Source organism: Pezoporus wallicus, unplaced genomic scaffold, assembly GCF_028554395.1.
Source record: "Pezoporus wallicus isolate ANWC-B61680 ecotype Strahan unplaced genomic scaffold, APGP_CSIRO_Pwel_v1 contig_2025, whole genome shotgun sequence".
Classification (NCBI taxonomy): Eukaryota; Metazoa; Chordata; class Aves; order Psittaciformes; family Psittacidae; genus Pezoporus; species Pezoporus wallicus.
In genome coordinates, this window is record NW_026640253.1 from 834,396 (window position 1) to 855,198 (window position 20,803).

Genomic DNA, 20,803 nt, shown 5'->3' on the forward strand with positions numbered 1-20,803 from the left:
AATCCTGTCCTGTTCCAAAGAGTGACTTTTTTTAAAACTATTTTAAAATACTTGTTCTGTAACTACAGATTTGTATTGCAGCAGATGCTGCTAAATCTGACCGAGGGGAAACTGGCAGCTAGCTCATGCCCACTAAAATCAATGCAGTTATGCTTAGAGGAGGAATTCACATAATGCGCTTCCTGTGCAGTATTTATGTGAATAGCAACAACATCTTAAAACTCGTAACAATTCACGCTCCTGCATTCCTGAGTATATGGGCAAAAATAAAATCTCTTAAAAAGCACAGTTTTGATGATAAAACTGCCTTGAGCAGAATTGGTCTCAAGGCACAATGTCAAAACAGTCATTAGTGGAGAAGTATGCAAATAAGAAGTAGCCTTGTAATGCTGTTTGAGTTGTCCTGCTGCCTTATTAGAGTGGTGGTTCATGTGCTGTTCTATTCACTTTGGGCTTCATCAGTTCTGTGACATAGAAGCCACGCAAAATGCACAGACCAGATACAGTAGTTACCAGAACTAAAATTCTTGCAGGAAAGTTCAGAAGTTGTATGAAGAAAGCTTGGTGAAATAATGTGTCAAGTACTTCTTCAGTGTTTGTTTTTTGATAGAAGAAAGCTGTCAAAATAGTTACAGTGTAAAAATAAATTCCCAAAATAATGCTATCCCAGTAGAATTTGGAAAAGGTGGTACTTTATCAGTAAAACCCTGCAATTCTCTTGTGATGAACACTGGCTTAAACAGTAATGTTTATGAAGGCACGTAGAGACTGCATTCAGAAATGAAACTGCTATAAAGATTGGAGCTGGTTGCACCTAAGCCTTATATTGTTTGCTTTTCTTAGTAATTGTTTTATGGTTGGAAGAAGTGGGCAAAAAGTAAAAGAAAGCAATACATTGTCAAGTCAAAAAATCAAACATATAGTGGTGTTCCAACAGTTTTGTATCCTGTCATCCAAAAGTACTTGGACTACTTGACAAGTATGGTGAAAAGATATGGCAACCTTTCTGAAAGGGAAAAATGATGTGGTTTCTATAATTCCCCCCCCCAAGTTTTTGCATGTTTTTTATAAGAATGTGAAGTTTTGGTAATTAAAGTTGACAAGATGCTCAATTAATAGATCAAAAGTGTAAGGAAAACTTTATTTCTTCAGTAGCAATTCTAGCAAGCTGCTTAGACTTTCTCTGAAGTATTAGGAATTTCACTGGGTTTTGTTTTTAAATCACAAACCTGGTTTTCATCAAAAGTTTTAGTTTTATCAGAAGCTGAATTTGGCCTGAAACCCTTCCTTGTTAGAAGGGAGTAAGTTCTTGTGATTTGTTTGTCACCTGTTGGCTCTGACAGTGTCCTTGTTGAGAACAGACATTGCTGTAATACTGTATCATGTTTAGACTTCAATTCTAGCAGACCAAGAAGCAAACACAGCAGATAGCACGAAGTAACAGTACTTACTGTTCAGTTTTGTCAGTTGTTTAACATTTTTTTATTCAGTAAACTTACAGTAAATCTGCCTACAGAAGATATGTTAACCAATGCCACAAACAGAACATCTGTTCAGACTTAAATTACTGGGTAGTAGAGCTAACAGCTTCTGCATTAGTCTGTAACAGCCTTGGCCATGTTTTGTCTTTAGTCAGGGTATTCTGAACAATATTCCAGTGTACTGTGCCTTTAAAAGTTGATAAAGAATATCAAAGTAGTTGTGACTTGAAAAAACAGGAGTTTTTGAACTTGGTGAATAATTGCAGCATGATGTGGAAGCTGTGATGCTGTCAGTTAACTCTTCAGGAGCTTTGAGTAAAAGGATGTTGCATAAACCCAAATACGGGTCTAATTCAGATGTTCTGTGATTTCTGTATATCATATATAAGACAAATGGAAAATTTGTATGAGATTCTTGGTATTAACATTTGCTTTAACTTCACTGTGCAGGTATCCTTAAAGTGTGGTGATGACACTAGCAAGAGTTCATCCAGTGAGTAAAGATTTTCGATTTTATTTAAAAACTGCTTTCAGGTGGACGTTCAGGGATATATGCATTAAAGATAAGTTATAATTTAGGTTCGCTGCAGCTTGAAAACCCTCTGAAAGTGAGTATAGACCAGTTAACAAGAGCAGTTGAAGCCCTTCTGCAACTCCACATGAATTCATGTAGCAGTTCTGCAGCAACTCCTCCAAAAGTTAGTAAGAGTACCAAGGAGGCATGGACTGCCACAGAACACCTCCAGTTCACAATATTTGCTGCTCATGGAATTTCTTCTGGTTGGGTATCAAAGTGAGTAATTTCTTAATAGTAAAATTCATCCTTTTACAGGTTATTTTTTGTTTAATTTACTTTCTTTTCCTTGTCCAGTTATGAAAAATACTACTTGATTTGTTCTCTGACCCATAATGGAAAAGATCTGTTTAAACCTGTTCAGTCCAAGAAAGTTGGCACATACAAGAACTTCTTCTACTTGATTAAATGGGATGAACTGTAAGTGACTTCATCACATTAGACTCACTAAAATAGTTCAGTTTAGTTAGTACCTAGTCATTCAAGCACCTCTTGCTTCGGATTCCATTTGAAGTGTTAAAAGTGTGTGACACATACTGCCCACAATCATAAATAATATTCCAAATGATATTTCACTATTCATTTTAAAAGTGGGGAATGGAAATGTTGGACAAGTGCCTTCTGCTAGTGTGTTTGTAGTATGCACTTATAAGGAGTTGGAAAGCTCATAACGTAACTTGTAATTGGAACAGTTTGTGCTGCTTAAAGAAAGATGAACTTGCTTATAAGCAGTGCTCAAATTATGTAAATGGGGAGAAGGAACTCACTTTTACTAATGTTAATATTGAATCACTTTTTATTCTGAATAACTTGTATCAACTTTGTATCTGAGTTTAAAAATCTAATTTAGGATTTTCTCTATAAAGAGAGCAGATGCTCCCTTTATACTGTAAGGGTGGTGAGACACTGGAATGGGTTCCCCAGAGAGGTTGTGAATGCACCATCCCTGGCGTTGTTCAAGGCCAGGTTGAACAAAGCCTTGGGTGGCATGGTTTAGTGTGAGGTGTCCTTGCCCGTGGCAGGAGGGTTGGAACTAGATGATCTTAAGGTCCTTTCCAACCATAACTGTTCTGTGATTCTATGCATAAGTTCTTGAGATTATCTGTCTGTAGCATATGGGAATGTCTGGTTTGAGCTACTAAACTTGTTTCTCTTTATGGGGCAGGAGAAGAGGGTAGAAAGGCAGAAGGAAGGGCATGCAGAATAAAAATAGGGAGAGGATGGCCGGTGATAACTGGAGAGGGGAAAAACATCTTTTTTTCATGTCTGTGCGCAGCTTATTCTTTACTGCTTAATAGTTATCAGGCAGCCTGTCGTAAGTGGAACATCAGATGAGCTCCACATTGCCCTATATCTATTTTCCTACCTGTTTTTGAAGGTCAGAGATAGACCTGGAGGAATACCCTTAAGGTTTATAGTACAAATGAGTTTCAGGTTCTAGACTGACTTCAGAGAGTACTCCCAACTACCAATTTCTTTTTATTTTTTTTTTTTCCAGATGATGCAAGGGATTAATTTTCAGAGCTTTTGCTGGCAAATACCACTGTATTACAATGGAAAATATGTTATATTACAGTTATTGTAAGCAGGTTATAAGCAGTGTTTTATAGTGTAACTGGCTTAGTAATACATTGTGATAACTTTTAAAATGATATTTTGATGTGTTACAGAAGAATCAAACTAACAGAACATTTTAAGCAATAGAAACAGTGTAAAACAAAGATCTGAGTTTAAATTGCTAATTGAGGTGTATACTCAACTGCTTTCTTTATGGGTGCTGGTTTTGTACCATTTGTATTTAGCTTTTGGGAGTTCTCAGTAGATTCTTTCATTTGGATGGGAAACTATTGTCAGCTGACTCTTTAAATCTGACAAGTTAAGAGGTGGTTAACATGGAACTCTGTATCCTCCTAGTGAGTAGAGTAGAAAGACTGGTTATGCTGGACAGTGCAGTTCTGTGTAAGGAATGTAATTTAATTGACAAAGATTAAAAGGAGTTGCTCAAAATCTGGTACAGAAGTGTAATTTAGCAGGTTTTTCAAACTATTGATGTGGGAGATAAAGTGGAGCAGAATATGCATGGAAATTTAACACTTGTTTTTCGATGTTAATGAACTTTTTGAAAGCAAGACACATGAAAGGATTATACATATAAGCCTGTAACTTACTGTCTTTTTCCTCTGACTTATTTTTAATATTTTTATTTTACAGAATAATTTTCCCCATACAAATTTCACAGTTGCCTTTGGAATCAGTCCTATGTCTGACTTTGTTTGGAATCCTGAATCAAAGTAGTGGGAGTTCTCCTGATGCAAATAAGCAGAGAAAGGGTCCAGAAATTTTGGGTCAAGTTTCTTTACCTCTTTTTGATTTTAGGCGGTAAGTATCCAAAACATGGGTAAGATTAATATGTTTTACTCTATATAAAGCTCACTGCACACCCATAATTAGAGAAAATGCTTATCTGACACTGAATGTAGTAGATTATGATAAAAGTAAGATTCATTAAACTATATTGCTATGGAAATAATACCTTCAATTAAATAGGGTACAAAACACAATCCTTTGTTGTAGTATTTCCATCTGACTGGCTGGAAAAACCTTACCTGCTGGCGAAAGCTGATTATTGTTTGGATGAAAGCAATTTTATTTGCAGGAAATACTCATAGTAACATGGGCCAAAAGAGGTCATGTTAGTACTAACTGTTTGTAAGTATGCAGCAGTTAAGTACAACTCAAGTTACCCTTTGAGGAATCCACTGGCATTCAGGTATTGTCCTGTAAGTTATATGAAGTTAAATGTATTTGCAGGTATCCCTGCCTACTGAATTGATAGCCTGCTTTCAATTGAAAGAGTATGGTCTTAGTAGGTGGCATTTCATGAGTTCTAATACCTGATATTGGCTAGAGGCGCTTTAGTCAGCGTTCATGTAAAGTTTGACTTGCCAGATCTCAGCCAATTCATGAGCCACGGTGATAGGGAATGCAACTTTGAATTATAGAATCAAGTAGATTGGAAAAGATCTTCAAGATCATCAAATCCAACCGTTATCCCAGGACTGCCAAGTCCACCACTACACCATGTCACTAAAGGCCTCATCTGTATGGTTTTTGAGCACTTCCCAGGATGGTGATTCCACCACTTACCTGGGAATCCTGTTCCGCTTGCAAAAGAAAGTGTTTGCAACAAACTTTGGTTTTAGCAGGAATAGTGCCTACTGCAATACAAAACAGACCAGAATCGTGACAGCAGGTAAACAATGTATGTTTCAGTCATGTCACTCGAAAAGAAGCACTTTTGCCTTAAAGCTGTTGTAAGATAGGAAAATAAGTTCTTACCGTCACCCAATCCTGATTGTAGAGCAAAATATAGTAATGGCTCAAATTTTTAGAAATAAAAGACTTTTTAAGATCTGCAGTATTTCTAAATAATGTTATTCTTTAGAGGTGTTTTTGCCTTGGCTGCAAATTATTCAGTGCTATGTATTTCCTAAGTTTACATATGCAGGACCTAAACTGGAGAATTTTTGATGTTCATTTTATTTTTCTTTTTCCTTTAATCCTTTTTTAAAAAATCCAAAATCTGATAATAGGGTGGTAATATGTAAGCCAGCAAGAGAATCAAAATACTGTTTTAAAGTTTATATATATTTTAACATACAGCTGAATGTTCATAGATAGAAAAAACAAGCCACTTCTTCCATCAGCCTGTTTTGAGTAATAAAGATCCAAGAATGTTCTGAAATTATCCCTTTTGATTCACAGCAGGATTTATTTAAAAAATAAAGGAATAATAACTGTGTTAAAGCATATTTTGAGTTTGAACAGGCCTTCCTTTGAGTACAGCTGCTGGATCCTACTATACCTTTTTCACTAAGAGTTAAAAGCCTACTGTAACTTTATTCATTTAAGTGTTTCTGGATTTGTTCAAGTTGCGTTGTCCTTGAAACTTTCATTACAAAGAGTATTCCAAAATGCTTATCAATTTGATAGTTACTCAATGAAACATTAAACAGTAGACTTGAACCACGGATGTCAGAATTAGGCATGATGTTGCAGAAGTGATCACACCATTGCAAAATAGCTTCAAGATTTATGCTATTTTCTATTTACATGTGCTTCTCACTTCTAGGTCTTACTGGAAGCCTAAATTATCTAATTGTCAACCAAGGTTGCAGAAAGACAACCAAGTCTTTCCTGGACAGTTCTTTCTATGTATTGCTTATGTCTGTGCTGTGTGGTTTGTGTCCACTGGTTCTAGATAGGACTTTATTTGTTCCACTTCCTGTTTTGTATGGTGATGATTCCAACAGCTTGAGCACTTAGGATTTCCTGTATTCCAAAGATGGCCTGCAGCTGCTTTCATTCTCCACTAAAACTTGGATTTCTTTTCCTAAATTATGCTTATTTCAGCCTTCTGTCTAAATGTTGTGTTTCGGTCTCCTATCCAAATACCACATTTAACAGTATTTGATTGTAAAGATAGCTTTTGTTTTGAATTGTGAATTTATCTTGTCTTCATGCTGCATGGTGTTCTTGCAGTCGGTAGTTTTGGGGGAAAACTGTATTTTCTCTTAATGCAGAGTGCTACAATAGAATGTGTTGTGCCAGCGTTTACTGGATGTCCTGCATAGGCTGGCTGTTGAGATCCTAGTGGTCTAATCCATTTGCAGTTTACATGACTAAAATCCAGACCTAGTAAAAAATAGTAGCCAAATACTCCAGTTACAGTTGAGAACAGCAGCAGTAGCAGTCAGGAGCTAAAACATGCAGCTAACTAAAATATAGGTAGAATAAAAGGTCATGTATGTGCTTTAGAAGAATCCATAGTCAAGTTAAAATCATTTCAGGTTAAGTGTGTTTGGAGTGGCTTAAAATACCTTTATTTCTGGAATAGACAGAAGGCTGTGGCATCTGTATTAAACTAGAGACTTATTAAAATGAACAAGCTGTTCAGTTATGCTTTAGTGGTATGATTTAGTAATTTTTATTGGTATCATAGGCTCCCAGTTAATCGCTATGTACATGTAAAGAACTGCTCTTAGAAAATCATAAACCCTAAAACATCTTTCAAAATATACTTAAGGCTTGGCCTTCAGTCAGTCTTTGAGACTGCATTTTTATTTTTAAAGACTGATAGAAATTTTCTGTACGTAACATTCATTGTTTAGCTAATTTATGAAGTATTCTTGGTTGTGCCTTACTACAGTTTGAAACAGTATTAATATTGGGAATAAACTGGGAAATATAAACATCATCTGATAGGCACTTGCAGAATCTGGTATTATGGAAAGCCCAGGCAAGTGGTGATGTCTATAATATTCATCTGCTTGTGCCTTTTTTCTGAGAAGGTAAGAATGTGTGTCTGTGTTCACTTTATTCCTCAGAGGCAAGAGTATTCCTTTTCTCCCTTAAGAAATAGGGAGCACTTAATTTAACTAGGTCAGCATTGAACTTTTTCCTTTGCCTTCTCTGCCTAAAAGCTGTAAACAGTGCTTTAAAGAACTTAAAGTAACAGAAGACATCTGGTGAAAAGAAATTACTTTGACACTTGATAATCATAATGCCTTTTATGCTCCAAACTGTACTGGCTAGTACAGTTTGATTTCCTGTTTTCTTTTCTGAACATCAGTAGTTGCCAAAAGATAAATTCTTATCTGTGCTGTAAAACACATACTCAGTTTGAACTGTCCTCCTATACCACACTAATACTTGGGAAATGTTTCATCATAGTGACCATTGATCTTTTCCGGATAGTATTTTAATAACTAGTACTTTTTTGAAGTACACATATTATGACACTAATACCTGTACATGCTTTTTTTTTCTCAGATTGTTAACTTGTGGGACAAAGCTCTTGCAACTCTGGACCTCACATCCACATCACACGTCAGGGATGGCCAGTAAGAAAGGAAATATGGAAAGGATAGTACTGCAGGTTATATATAATTCTGACTTCATCTGGCGATGTTTTGTTTGAATATTGTGAATTCTAACTCCTATGTAAGCGGAAATAGATCAGTTAAAGTTTTGGGGAGAGTATAAATATTGCTAAGCCAGTATAGAATAGCGATAACTAAGCATTAAGGTCAAAGAATGGAAAGCTGCTTTAAGTCAGTTATTGAATCACTATCTTGAAATAAGAGAAACTGGCGATCCCTTGCTAGCATGTGCGATCAGTATTGGGAGAGAACTTCACTGAAAAGCAATCTATAGAAATGTATGCTGACATGGGAGTTGTCTAGATCCAAACAGTAGAAATTCCAGTTTCTTTACAGAACATAAGCACCTCTTACTCTAAATTCAGAGTCCAGATTTCTCTCCAGAGAAGGCATCTTGTTAGGCATGGTTTAGCAGCCCTCAAGCATGGTTGGAGTTGGTGGTTGGGTTGAAACCACTGATGCGGATTTTAATAGTTCTGTGATTAGTCTTCACTCTAAGCATCCTCACCTCATTTCTGAGGAGTACTCCAGCTTACTGGATTGTGCAGAAACCCAGTTGAGATATGTTTAAGGACCATAGTTATGTCCAAGAATTAAGATAGAAAAAAATATTCAAGAAGCAGTGTCTGAAAACTGTTACACATGTAGAACGCAAGAGTTCAGATGTCTGAACATCCAAGGTTGCTGGAAGGGTGAGCTTTCTGTACTGTTCTTAGGGACTTGCATTATATCTTGTTTTGTTTTGTTGGGTTTGTTTTTTTTTTCTTAGATTGACTTCCCATCCCATGCTTTTGATATTGAATATAAAATTCCTCAAGCTGCAAAGACTACTGTGCATCATTCCATAGAAACATTAGAAAAACCATTGAGACAACATCTCCTTGCCATTCTCTCCAAGGGTAACACTATTGGGTATGTTACTCTCTTTCTGCCTATGGTGTCTCTGTATGTGACAATTTAATACAAGTCTGTTATATTTTGAAGACCTTAGAGACTTAAACAAGAGATTGAATTAAACTTGGGGAAATAATGGTGCTGACTTAATGAATTGACTTGTGCCTTCTGTGGCTGGTGTCATAATATTCTCTGTTACAAGATTGCTACCCTTCTAGCTGCCTGTTCCTGCTTGGCATTTTTTCAGTTACAAGGAGCAGGGGCATGAACATTTTAGTTTATTTCACGTTATACTAAAACATATTCTTGTCCTGCCCAAATTATAACTTTGAACAACTGTTTCCTTAATGTTTGAGGCTTTATTTTGCTGTTTGTTTCAGCTTTTGTGGAGGAAATGGCCATTTTAGTTTCATTCTATTTTGTGTGTTAAAATTTATATAATTAGAAGTAGCGTTGGGGTTATTCAGGTGATGGTCTGTAATGTGCATTATAAAGGGAACTGCTTTTTTTCTGCAGACTATCAAAAGAAGATAAAGAGTTTCTGTGGGAGAAGAGACATTATTGTCATAGTCATACAAATAGCCTACCAAAAATCCTGGTTAGTGCCCCTCAATGGGACTGGGCAAGCCTTCCAGAAATATATTCACTACTTCAGCAGTGGCCTCCTTTATCACCTTTAGCTGCACTGGAACTCCTTGATTCAAAGTAAGAAAAGCAATGTAAATGAATTGTGCATGTGTGTTGTATATTAAATTACTCTACTTCAGAAGATTCTGAATGGTGTTCGTGTGGACATACTCCTACATTTCTTGTAGCAAAAGCTAAATTTTCTTAAAATATTTCAGAAACATGTGCCTACTTCATATATGTAGGCTTAGCCAAGTCATGTAGTGAAAGAATAGCAGTAGTGGTTAGGATTCTGAAATCTAATTTGTGACAGGACAGCAAGCTATACAGCCAACCTGTCAAGAGTGAAGTTTGAGATATTGGTATTCTTGTACTAAACACATGCATGTGTTTGCATCTTAGGTAATGAAGGGCGTCAAACTTGCAGGTCCTTTACTGAGCTGTTAAAGACATTATATTGAATGTTTTGTATCTAGCTGATCTCAAAAAAAAAAAATCTACATGAACAAAATAAACTTAATGTGGACTTGTGGCGGCTTTCCAGGTTTGCTGATCGGGAAGTACGAAATACAGCTGTGAATTGGATAGAGACGTTAAGTGATGATGAGTTAACAGATTTCCTGCCTCAGTTTGTACAGGTAAGACCTTTTGCCTACGCTAAAGTGAATTTTTTTGTTTTTGAAAACCGAAAGGAATTGCTGATCACTGGTAGCAAAAGTGCGATTGCATGCTTCTATGCTTAATGACCTTAATGCCTAGTAGGGAAAACAATTTTAATAAATAATCACTTTAACTACCATATGCATCTGGGGTGATTCTGTTTGTGCATTAGTCAAAATTTTACTCATCTAGAATTAATTCCACATCAGAGGTATTTCATTTTCTTTGTATTTAGGCATTGAAGTATGAAACCTATCTTGATAGTGCTCTTGTCAGATTTCTTTTGGCCCGAGCACTGGGAAGCATTCGAATAGCGCACTACCTATACTGGTAAGATATTTTTTGTTCCATTGTTCACCTAATGAGTTTAATATGAGGCTAATACTTCCAAGGGGGGGAATATTCTTCCTCAGTATCGTTGTTCATAACATTGAATGTGAGGAATGCAGAGTATACAAAATGTAGATCCTGGGGTGGTTGTGTTTTGGGTATTTTTGGTTGGTTGTTTTGTTTTGTTTTTAATAAAAAAAACCAAAGTGTGTCTGCAAGGCACAAACTTGCTTTGTATATCCTGTATATCAGTAACTTCAGATATACATACTACTGGTTGATTGAACTATTTTAATCTCTTAGTATTGCATTGTTTGCAGTATTTTCCTTAAGAGGTTTTTTTTGTTTTTTTTTCCCCAGGCTTCTTAAGGATACACTGTATGATACAAAGTTTGGTGTAAGGTATGAGCAAATTCTTGGAGCTTTTCTTTCAGTCTGTGGAAAAAGACTGAGGGAAGAGTTGGAGAAGCAGACCAGGCTAGTGCAGCTTTTTGGAATGGTAGCAGAAAGAGTAAAGCAAACAAGTGGATCTGCTCGGCAGGTGTGTATATATTTTTAATATTCTTAAGGAAAATTAGACTGAGTGTACCCTCAAAACAATCCACTCAGTTGCCTTTCTAGTCTAAGTTGAATAAAATGTTGTGTATAATATATTGATAGATCTATGAAACTATTGTTCTTTATGGTAACAAGTTAATGGCTTAATGAAGTTGATGGTTATTGTTAAATCTGTTGTCATTTGAAACATAAGATTGTGTGAGGTGATAGGGTAAGAAAGTAGGATGGTTTCTGTGTACAATAAACTGGGAGTGAATTTCAGCCTATTACTGCTGAAGAATGACCCTATTATGCAAAAGAATGGAGTATCTCTTTATATGCTAGTCATATCTACTTACAGTGGGATGTTATCATTTGGTTTGGTCAAAAACAAAACAAATAAACCAAAGCCATAAACTTGTGTGGTTGTACTGCTAGGCATATTTATTCTTAATAGCTGAAACAGCAGTTAGAATACCTAGCATGCCTTTGAAACTGGTAAGTTAAAACATTTGCTTCAGGATAACTTTGTCCAGAAGTAGGTGCTTCAGTTAAGAAAATGTCAGCTGCAATATTATGGGTTTTTGTCTGCAGGCTGCCCTGCAAAATGGCATGGAACGTGTGCAGTTATTTTTCTTGAAGAACAAATGCCGTTTGCCTCTCAATCCCAGTCTTGTGGCAAAAGAGTTAAATATTAAGGTACAGTTCATTCAGAGTTTCAAAAGCTGTTTGTAACTATTACATAGACAAAGCTTTTACAAATAGAAAAAACTCAGCTGACATGCTTGAAAGCTCTTTATGAGAGGAGGAGGAGTGAAATTAGCTGAGCAAAGATAAAAATTACACCTTTTTAAGACCAACGTATTAAAAATATGTATCTAAAAACATTTTATCTTTAGACCCTGTCTCAAGACCAACAATCCTGGTTATAGTAAAGCAGGGGACTGTTTAAAGTGTGTGACAAAGTCCTGTTTGCTGTAGTAATCAAAAAAGAAAGTTGATCAAGGCTGTTTAACTCAGTAAGTAGGTAATTGTGAAAGAGGTGAAACTACCAGTTACTGGTTATCTTCAAGAGATGCACTGATTCCAGGGAGACGGACAGTAGCTTTCTTTTATTGTGAAGGTCTAGAAAATAATAATAATGTAGCAGAAGCAGTTAAATTGTTTTTCCAGAGCTCTGCATGGTTTGACAATATGTGCTCAACCGCAGTCTTGATTATCATCATGCATGACTGAGAGCCTAAAGGTCTCTGAGCACTGGAGTTAATCCTGTGTGGAAAGACAGTTTGTCTTGCTTTCTTTCTCTACTGTAGCTATTAAATCAGAAGTATGTATTTGAAAGCAGGTAAATGAGAAAATACTGTGAAACGTGCAAATACCCAGTTTTTATGTCTTCTATCTTAAAAAAGAAAAGCTGTTGAAAAATATTTATCCATCTTTTATTCACTCTTCCCTTCAAAATGTATAAAACATCACTGTGCTGCACTACGGGATTTTGTACAAGAATTCAACAAATAACAGCCAAAGGGCTCTTTATTCAAACAAAGCGCATACTCACCACAATCAGTGTTAAAAGTCCGAATAGACTCATTGTGTGTCAAACCTGCTTGTTGTGAAAAATGTCTTGTTTTCTGGGCTAGCAGGAATAGTCTTTCTGAGTATTAACACTGTATCTACTTGTAGGCATGTTCTTTCTTCAGCTCCAATGCAGTACCACTGAAAGTTGCATTAATAAATGCAGACCCTCTGGGAGAAGAAATCAATGTGATGTTTAAGGTAGGTCTTACGTGTGTACTGGAGAAGAAAAGTTGAATGATAAGCAGTATTTCATTGGTATCAGTTAACTTAGGCATAGCTTAGTTATTTTGTGAGGCTGCTCCTCTATCTAGAAACCAACACCTGAACAGATAAAATACAAAAGCAAGTCCACCACATGTGAAAGCTTAAATGTAACTTATTCCTTTTTCAGTGCATAGCTATGAGGAATTAAGTAGCATAATGCATCATATGTGTTCCTAGAAATGTAAAACAAAATCTTAAGTTTTGTTTTGCTGAAAACATGTCTCTAACTTTTATTTTTCCATTTAAGGTTGGAGAAGATCTGAGACAAGACATGTTGGCTTTACAAATGATTAAGATTATGGATAAGATATGGCTGCAGGAAGGACTGGATCTTCGGATGGTTATCTTCAAGTGCCTCTCAACTGGAAAAGACAGAGGTGCAAAACCAGATGCTGCCTATAATCTGCTACCCCACTTCAATTTCTTGTCATGCTGATATGAAAAATTTCTGTGCAGAGGCATGCCCAAAAAACAGTGGAAGGACAAAGGCCTTCCATGCAAGGAACTTCAATACCTGAGAGTATAGCAAGATAAATTGTTCTGAATTTCCTGATGACTGAGTTGCATTTAAATGCGTCTCTTTTTGAATCCTGAGATGATTATGTATGCTGTTGTCCGTGAATAGTGGTGCAAACAAATAAACATGATGATAAAAGTGAAGGTTTCTCTTGATGCCCTTACTGCAGCACAAAATAATGGTGCCATAGCAATCCTGATTCTGAAAGTTTGCTATGATTAGTTATGGTGAAAGAAAGTATTTAAGTCAAAGCTGAAATTCTAAAGTCTTTGGAGTCTGCTGCAGTTAGGTCTGGAAGTATCATTCTTGTACTGAAACAGGCAAAAACAAGAAAAATTTAAAATGCTCCCCACCACACGCACACACTATTTTCCAGAATTAGTGTCATATACTGGTAAAAGTTCCTTGGCAATATGAGGCTGCCTTTTAGGCTTGAAGCTAGGTCGCAGGACTCTTGAGTATAAATACCACCCTGCACCTAGAACGTGCTTTTTGCTAGTTTTCAGTAATTCTCTGGAGCTACCACAAGGAGCCACATGATCTAACTAAAACATTTCTTCAGTCAGATACTAGACCAGAATGATGAAAATTCTTCAATACATGAAAAAGTTGGAAATAGAAACCTAAGCAAAAACCTTCTATTTATGTAAGACTTGCTATTTAGAGAAACAGATGTCTTTTCTTCCTACTTGAGCAATTCCTTGATTGCATAGCATGTTGTTTTGTTTTTTTTTGTTGCTGCTAGTATTAGTATTCCTAAAGTACTTGAAGCATTAAAGTGAAAACCAGAGTTGTATGTGAATTACATATTTGCCTTCAAATGCTCTAGCCAAGATAGCAGTAAAATTCTGTTAATCAATTTTTTTTCTTTTATGACTTAGCTCTACAAATATTTTTAGTAAATGGTATCTCTAAAATAAGGCCATGTGCAAAACACATGGCCATATTTCTGGAGCAGCAGTCTGGTCTGTTTCACTATTCAACAGGACTTAAAGTTACTATATTACTTAAGTGTCAGGGTAAAAGAAATGTCATCAAAATAATTTGAACAATTCCTTTCTACTACATAAACTAGTATTAGTCTTTAAGCAGTAACTGCAAAGTGTAAATTATATATGCATTCTAGCAACAGTAACTAATTGTAATAAAGCCTATCTGGGATTGCTGCATGTGTTTCATGCTATGCTTTGCCATGTGGCTTGTAATAGTGCTTAGTACACTAATAGCACTAACTTTGTACCTAATTGGGTTTTGAAAAAAGGTAGTCTAAGATTATAAAATCCATTGTTGTCAAGAAAGTTTCTACTGAATAATGAAAATGCAATATAACTGAAGGAGATGGTTAAATACACTTTGTGATATTTTCTATATAGGCATGGTAGAGCTTGTTCCTGCTTCAGACACACTCAGGAAAATTCAAGTGGAATATGGAGTGACAGGTTCTTTTAAAGACAAGCCTCTGGCAGAATGGTTGCGAAAGTATAATCCTACAGAGGAGGAATATGAAAAGGTAAGTTTTTTCACTATTGTTCTTTTTGGAAGGCCTTTAAAAAGGGATAAATAACATATTATGAAAGAATTCTTTTTCCAGATCTTCCATTTAAGTTTTTGTTTTACATCTTTAGAAAACTTAATTTTTTCCTATTGGAAAGAGTAAACGAAAATCCCTTTTATAAAAAAAAAGTAGCCAGATGGATTCTCAGGATTCGCATCAGGAGTTTTTATTGCAAACAGAAAAAGTGTACTCCAAATTTAAGATGAGGAGGAATGGTGGCTCCCTTAACTGTGGTTTAGGAGCAGTGGCCCCTTCCCATAGGACCACATAGGATTCAAAACCCAAAAAGTTTTCATTTGGCTTACAGTGATGTTACAAGACACTGGAAAAATGTCTTGTACCCTTTTCTCTCTCTGCTAACATGCTTACTACTTTTTGTGATTTCTCTTCAATTCCTCTTTACTTTTTCATTTAATTAAAAACCAAAATTCCGATTTTTGCGGGAAAGTGTCATATCTGAAGTATTTTGCAATGCTATCTGAAAAACTGTTTTTGGAAAAAAGCAGATTTTATGGTCTATCTTGTCTGACTTGGAATTTACACTTGTCAAGATTGAATGTTGAATACATGGATGCTTCTTCCTGCTAATATTTAATATCAATTTTTTTTTTTCCCTCTCTCCCAGGCTTCAGAAAACTTCATTTATTCTTGTGCAGGATGCTGTGTAGCTACTTATGTATTGGGAATTTGTGACCGCCACAATGATAACATAATGCTCCGAAACACAGGCCATATGTTTCACATAGACTTTGGAAAATTTTTGGGTCATGCACAGATGTTTGGTAGCTTTAAAAGGTATTTTCTGTAGCTAAGTGATGTAGAGCATGAAGTGATTTTTAGTATTTTTTTATAATTATTATAATTCTAAGCATTAACTTTTAAATTTCTGTTATCTGCTGGTCTCATTATGAAGCCAACATCTTGCAATTTAACCACAGAGTTTCTAGAATGCTTTCAAATTTACTTGTATAGAATTAATTTTAAAAGGCTCCATCTTAGTTCCATATTCTGATCTCCAGAACTATTCTAAATGAAAACACATCTAACAAAAATCTTGGTGTCATACTTTCCCAGGAGTACTGGATGAAACACGAGTATAGTTTCACCTTTTTCAGCTATACTCCATGCAATTACGTGTTTTATGCTTGTTAGGTAAAGTTGAACCCAACAAAAATTTGAGTGCCAGGACCTTTATATCACCTGAGTATCTTGAGTGTGAAACAAATTAGAAGAGGCTCCGGCTTATAAAAACAGTAGTGAATGTCAACATTATAAAAAAAGTAAGCAGCAAGTTTGTTATTTACTAATCCTCTGTGTAGAGGAAGATAATCTACATCCAACATAGAGGAGTTGTGTGTTGGTTGGGTGATAGTAGAGTTACTCCATTTGTTCTAGTGTGTTATGGCTTCCATAAATGAGATGTGGAAAACATAGTATGGTAACGTGTCCTCCAAGTGTTGCTCCATGAGATCTGCTGTAGGCCCAGTACCATATGAATGTGCTGGGAATCTGAGATGGCACTATGGACCTGAAAACCCAAAAATGTAAAATGGCATTAATTGATTATTTAATATTATCTTGTGGGGGGAATGGAGTGCAGGAGGAAGTACATGACAGGGTGAATAGATCTTACAATTAACTTCTGAATTCTGTGCTTTTTGAGCAGGGATCGAGCTCCTTTTGTGCTAACATCGGATATGGCTTATGTTATTAATGGTGGTGAAAAACCCACTATTCGCTTTCAGTTATTTGTGGATCTCTGTTGTCAAGCTTACAACTTGATAAGAAAACATGCAAGCCTCTTCCTTAACCTCCTTTCACTGGTAATCATTTTCAAATTCAGTTGGAACTTGATAGATCTGTCATGTTGGATGCATTAAATGCTGTGCTTTTTATGCTGCAGAAACTCTTTAATGCATGCTTTTAAAAAACAGGAACATCAGATGTATAGTTTAGGAAGGCTATATTTGGGATTTTCTTTGAGCTTTTTTACTACCTACCTGTTTCCTGAAAATTTAAAGCGAAGATAATACCATAAATTACACTGTGGTGGTTTTAACTGCTTTTTATTCAGCAGAAATGGTGAATAACTGCTGATCATAAGTGACTGTAGGCTCTCACTGTTAGCATTTACCAATTTAGTGCAGCTTAAACTGAATTGGAATGTTTTAAGTTTGAATCATTTCAGTGTAAAATCATGCTGGTTTTACAGCATTGAATCTGTAACTTTTAATTTCTTGCAGATGCTTTCTTCTGGGTTACCAGAACTAAGTGGGGTTCAGGACTTAAAGTATGTCCAGGATGCTCTCCAGCCCCAGACAACAGATGCAGAAGCTACCATTTTCTTTACGAGGTACTGGATAAGTAAAAACTAAACTATCTCCCAGCATCATCCTCTTAATGGGAGCTTTTGGCTATGGAAAAAATGTCCAAAGGATGTTCACAAACATATCTGTAGGCGTTAAATAGTTACACTGTACAATCATAACATATCAGTTAATCAGTGAACTGCATAAGATCAGTTTCATGCAAGATTAATGCTTGTGCTAAAATACATTGCCTTTAAGAGTAACCTTGTGCAATAAAATTGTTTGAAATACTGAGAGTAGATAATTCTGTCTGGCTGTTTGAGACTTGCATTTCCAATACATGCAAAATTGCTTAATAGTGTGTATGATGAGAACCTTGTATTGTAAAGAAGTTCTTTTTCAAGAAGTGCTTTTGCACACTAGGGAGGAAGGGATGATGCTCTAGTGTAGCAAGTGGGTGTGTATATATAGTGTAACAGAGCTGTTGCTATGTGTTACTGTACTTAATTTTCAATATATGGGGGAAACTGCAGTAGAACAATTTGGGTTGGAAGGGATCATCTAGTTCAACCCTCCTGCAATGAGAAGAGACATGTTGAATCAAAACAGGTTGCTCTATCCAGCCTGACCTTGAATTGATTATAGGGATGGGGCATCTACAGTCTCTGTGGGGAACCTATTGCAGTGTTTCTCCACCCTCATCATAAAAAAAAAAAAAAAATTCTTTGTTTATATCCAGTCTGAATCTACTCTCTTTCAGTTCAAAACCATTATCCCTTGTTCTATTGCAACTGCCCCTGCTGTCCCCATCTTATTGTACTTTTAAGTACTGGAAAGCCATGATAAGGTCTCTTCTTCAGGCTGAACAACCCCATTTCTTTCAGCCTTTCCTCATAGGAGAGGTCTTCCAGCCTTTGATCATTTTTGTGTCCTTCCTTGGGACCCAGTCCAACAGGTCCAGTCTTCCTTACACTGAGGACTTCAGAGCTGGATGCAGTGCTCCAGGCTTTTTACCAACTCTGGAAACCCTTAACTTCTTGGATACTGAATCTTCTATTAAATGTTGATATGATGCTATTTATGCAGCCCACTGATCACAATTAATTTAAAAACTCTGTCAATAAGAGACTGATTTTTATTTTTCTTAAGTCTTATTCATTGATAGAACTACTTTTGTGTATTTTGACATTATTTTTTCCTTTCTAGGTTGATTGAATCCAGTCTGGGAAGTGTTGCCACAAAGTTTAATTTCTTCATTCACAATTTGGCTCAGCTGCGTTTCTCAGGTCTACCTTCTAATGATGAACCCATTCTCTCATTTTCTGCTAAAACATACTCTCTTAAACAAGATGGCCGAATCAAACAGGTGTCTGTGTTTACATATCAGAAGAGATACAACCCAGATAAACACTATGTAAGTATGTGGAATCTATTTCCACCCAGTGAAGATACTGTGCATTTTCTTCCAAGAAGATACATTCTCCTTCTTGCCATAACTTCAGTATTTAATCACAGAGAATTAGTACAGGGGAAATTTGCCTTGTTTAGCCTTAATTAGCTAGCTTTGAGGTAGACATCTAGGTTCCCTTTCTTGACAGAGGCTTAGTAAATACAGCTACAGAAACATTCATTTAGGCGCTAATGTCAGATTCAGGATGAGCTGGAGAGTTCCCTCAAGTCTGACTGTATTGACTATAATGGAGCCTAGAAACCTACACCAGTGTTGACACACAATACTGTGGATTACTTGAAAGTAAAAACATAATCAAAATCCAGATCTTACTGGGAACGGGCTGGCTTGCTTGCTCCCTCCCTGCAGGAGAACAGAGTTTGCATTGGCTCTCACTGGGATTGAGTTACCTTTCTTCATAGCAGCCCACACAATGCTGTGGTTTGTATGTTTAACTAAAACTATGTTGGTAACACATGGTTGGTTTGGCTGTTACTGAACAGTGCTTCTGCAATGTCAAGGTTTTCTCTTTTACTTCCACTTTGCCCCTCCCTCCCCTGCAGTGAGTAGGTTGTCGGTGGACAAGGAGTTAGGAAGGTGCACAGGTGCAGTGAGAAGGTTGTGGGTGGACAAGGAGTTAGGAGGGTGCACAGGAGGGACAGCTGACCCAAACTGGCCAAAGAGATACTGCATAGCATGGAGTCATGCTCAGCAATAAAACTGGGGGTAGAGGAAGAAAGCAAGGAATGGGATGGTGTTGTCTTCCAAGGTGGCTGTTGTCTGGCTGGACATGGATCTGTTTGTGGGAGGTGGTGAGAGGTTGTCTTTGCATCACCTCCCTCCCAAGGGCTGTCTTTATTTCAACCCATGGGTCATCTTGCTTTCGCTCTTATTCTCTCCCCTGCCCCACTGGTGAGGTGGTGGGAGTGAGCAAGCAGCAGCGCGGGTGCTTAGCTGCTGGCCAAGGTAAAGCAGCTGCAGGAGGGCTAGTGTACAGACTGGTATTTTTATCATCCAGTAATATTCTTCAAAATTAAGACACTTCTTGGAAAGGATCTTGAAGGAAGTGGAAAGAACAGAAGTAGTGTTGGCTGACTTTAAAAAATGGGGATTTGAGTCATCTTTATGGGCTATGTAGCTACCTTCTGTAAAATGTCTCCTTCCTGAATAGGAGTCATTGAGTCAAACACTCCCTAGTTTTGTTCTGACCTTCCATTAAAGTTGTATTTGCTCCTTCTAAGTAAAAGCATAATCTCCTATATTAATGCACCCACACCCTACTCAGTGTTAGTAGAGGCAGTAAGCAGTACAGTTTGCCCCCAGGATTTTGATAGACCTGGGTTACACTTCTGAGACTCGTATTAATATTTGTATTCCTATGCAGGTGTGCTGCCATCTTCCGGTTTTGGTTGTTTAGTGATATTTTTTTAATTATTTTTTTACTTCTGCTGTTTGACCTAGAATAGTCAGCGTAAGTTACATTTTCCTCAACTTGTTTAAAAAGTGACCTATATTGATATCTGCCAATATGTATCTCTTTCCAAGCTGTATTGCTGTAAATGTCGTAATCTGGAAAGACACCAGCAAGGAAAGGTAGAGTAACACTAGAAGGGAAAAAGAGCTTTGTTCTGAATCACTGTATTATAAATGTATTTGAGTACTCCTGATCTAAGCCAAAACAACCTCTTCCAGAAAACCATTAAGATGATGTAGTCTCCTTCTGTCTAGATTTTCAAACCTCTTCCAGTTGCACTTTTTTTTCAAATGAGTCCACTGAATTGAATTTTCTGTGCAGTTCCTCAGCCTTCATTTCCCTTTCATAATAATGTGAATAACTTCATCCTGGGACCCCCAGTATTTTTTTAAATACCTTTTGTATAATGCAGTACCCTTGCATCTGCCCATCAAACTGTCACTTCAGAAGTGTAATCCTTTAGAATCTTGAGAGAATAAGATTGGAAAAAAAAATTAGGCATTGGTTTCCTCCCAGATTCACACCTGAAAAATTTTGTGGTAGTTCTGGCCCCACAGATACATGTCTAAATGTAATCCTACACTGGTATGTTGAAACTTTGTTCACCTGCT

At 36.7% G+C, this 20,803-nt stretch overlaps 1 protein-coding gene across 3 annotated transcripts in view; it reads left to right on the forward strand.

The window, feature by feature from the left end:
• PIK3C2A (phosphatidylinositol-4-phosphate 3-kinase catalytic subunit type 2 alpha) overlaps positions 1 to 20,803 on the forward strand; it is a 52,834-nt gene that overhangs the window by 27,481 nt on the left and 4,550 nt on the right. For all 3 annotated transcript variants that reach the window (XM_057418184.1, XM_057418186.1, XM_057418185.1), the window contains 18 exons: positions 1,932 to 1,974; positions 2,061 to 2,274; positions 2,353 to 2,475; positions 4,267 to 4,434; positions 7,888 to 7,993; positions 8,767 to 8,909; positions 9,408 to 9,596; positions 10,063 to 10,156; positions 10,414 to 10,508; positions 10,869 to 11,049; positions 11,640 to 11,744; positions 12,729 to 12,821; positions 13,135 to 13,264; positions 14,778 to 14,914; positions 15,585 to 15,754; positions 16,626 to 16,782; positions 17,203 to 17,312; positions 18,475 to 18,682. In XM_057418184.1, the coding sequence (XP_057274167.1) occupies positions 1,932 to 1,974; positions 2,061 to 2,274; positions 2,353 to 2,475; positions 4,267 to 4,434; positions 7,888 to 7,993; positions 8,767 to 8,909; positions 9,408 to 9,596; positions 10,063 to 10,156; positions 10,414 to 10,508; positions 10,869 to 11,049; positions 11,640 to 11,744; positions 12,729 to 12,821; positions 13,135 to 13,264; positions 14,778 to 14,914; positions 15,585 to 15,754; positions 16,626 to 16,782; positions 17,203 to 17,312; positions 18,475 to 18,682 (2,466 nt within the window). The remainder of the gene's footprint in view (positions 1 to 1,931; positions 1,975 to 2,060; positions 2,275 to 2,352; positions 2,476 to 4,266; positions 4,435 to 7,887; positions 7,994 to 8,766; positions 8,910 to 9,407; positions 9,597 to 10,062; positions 10,157 to 10,413; positions 10,509 to 10,868; positions 11,050 to 11,639; positions 11,745 to 12,728; positions 12,822 to 13,134; positions 13,265 to 14,777; positions 14,915 to 15,584; positions 15,755 to 16,625; positions 16,783 to 17,202; positions 17,313 to 18,474; positions 18,683 to 20,803) is intronic.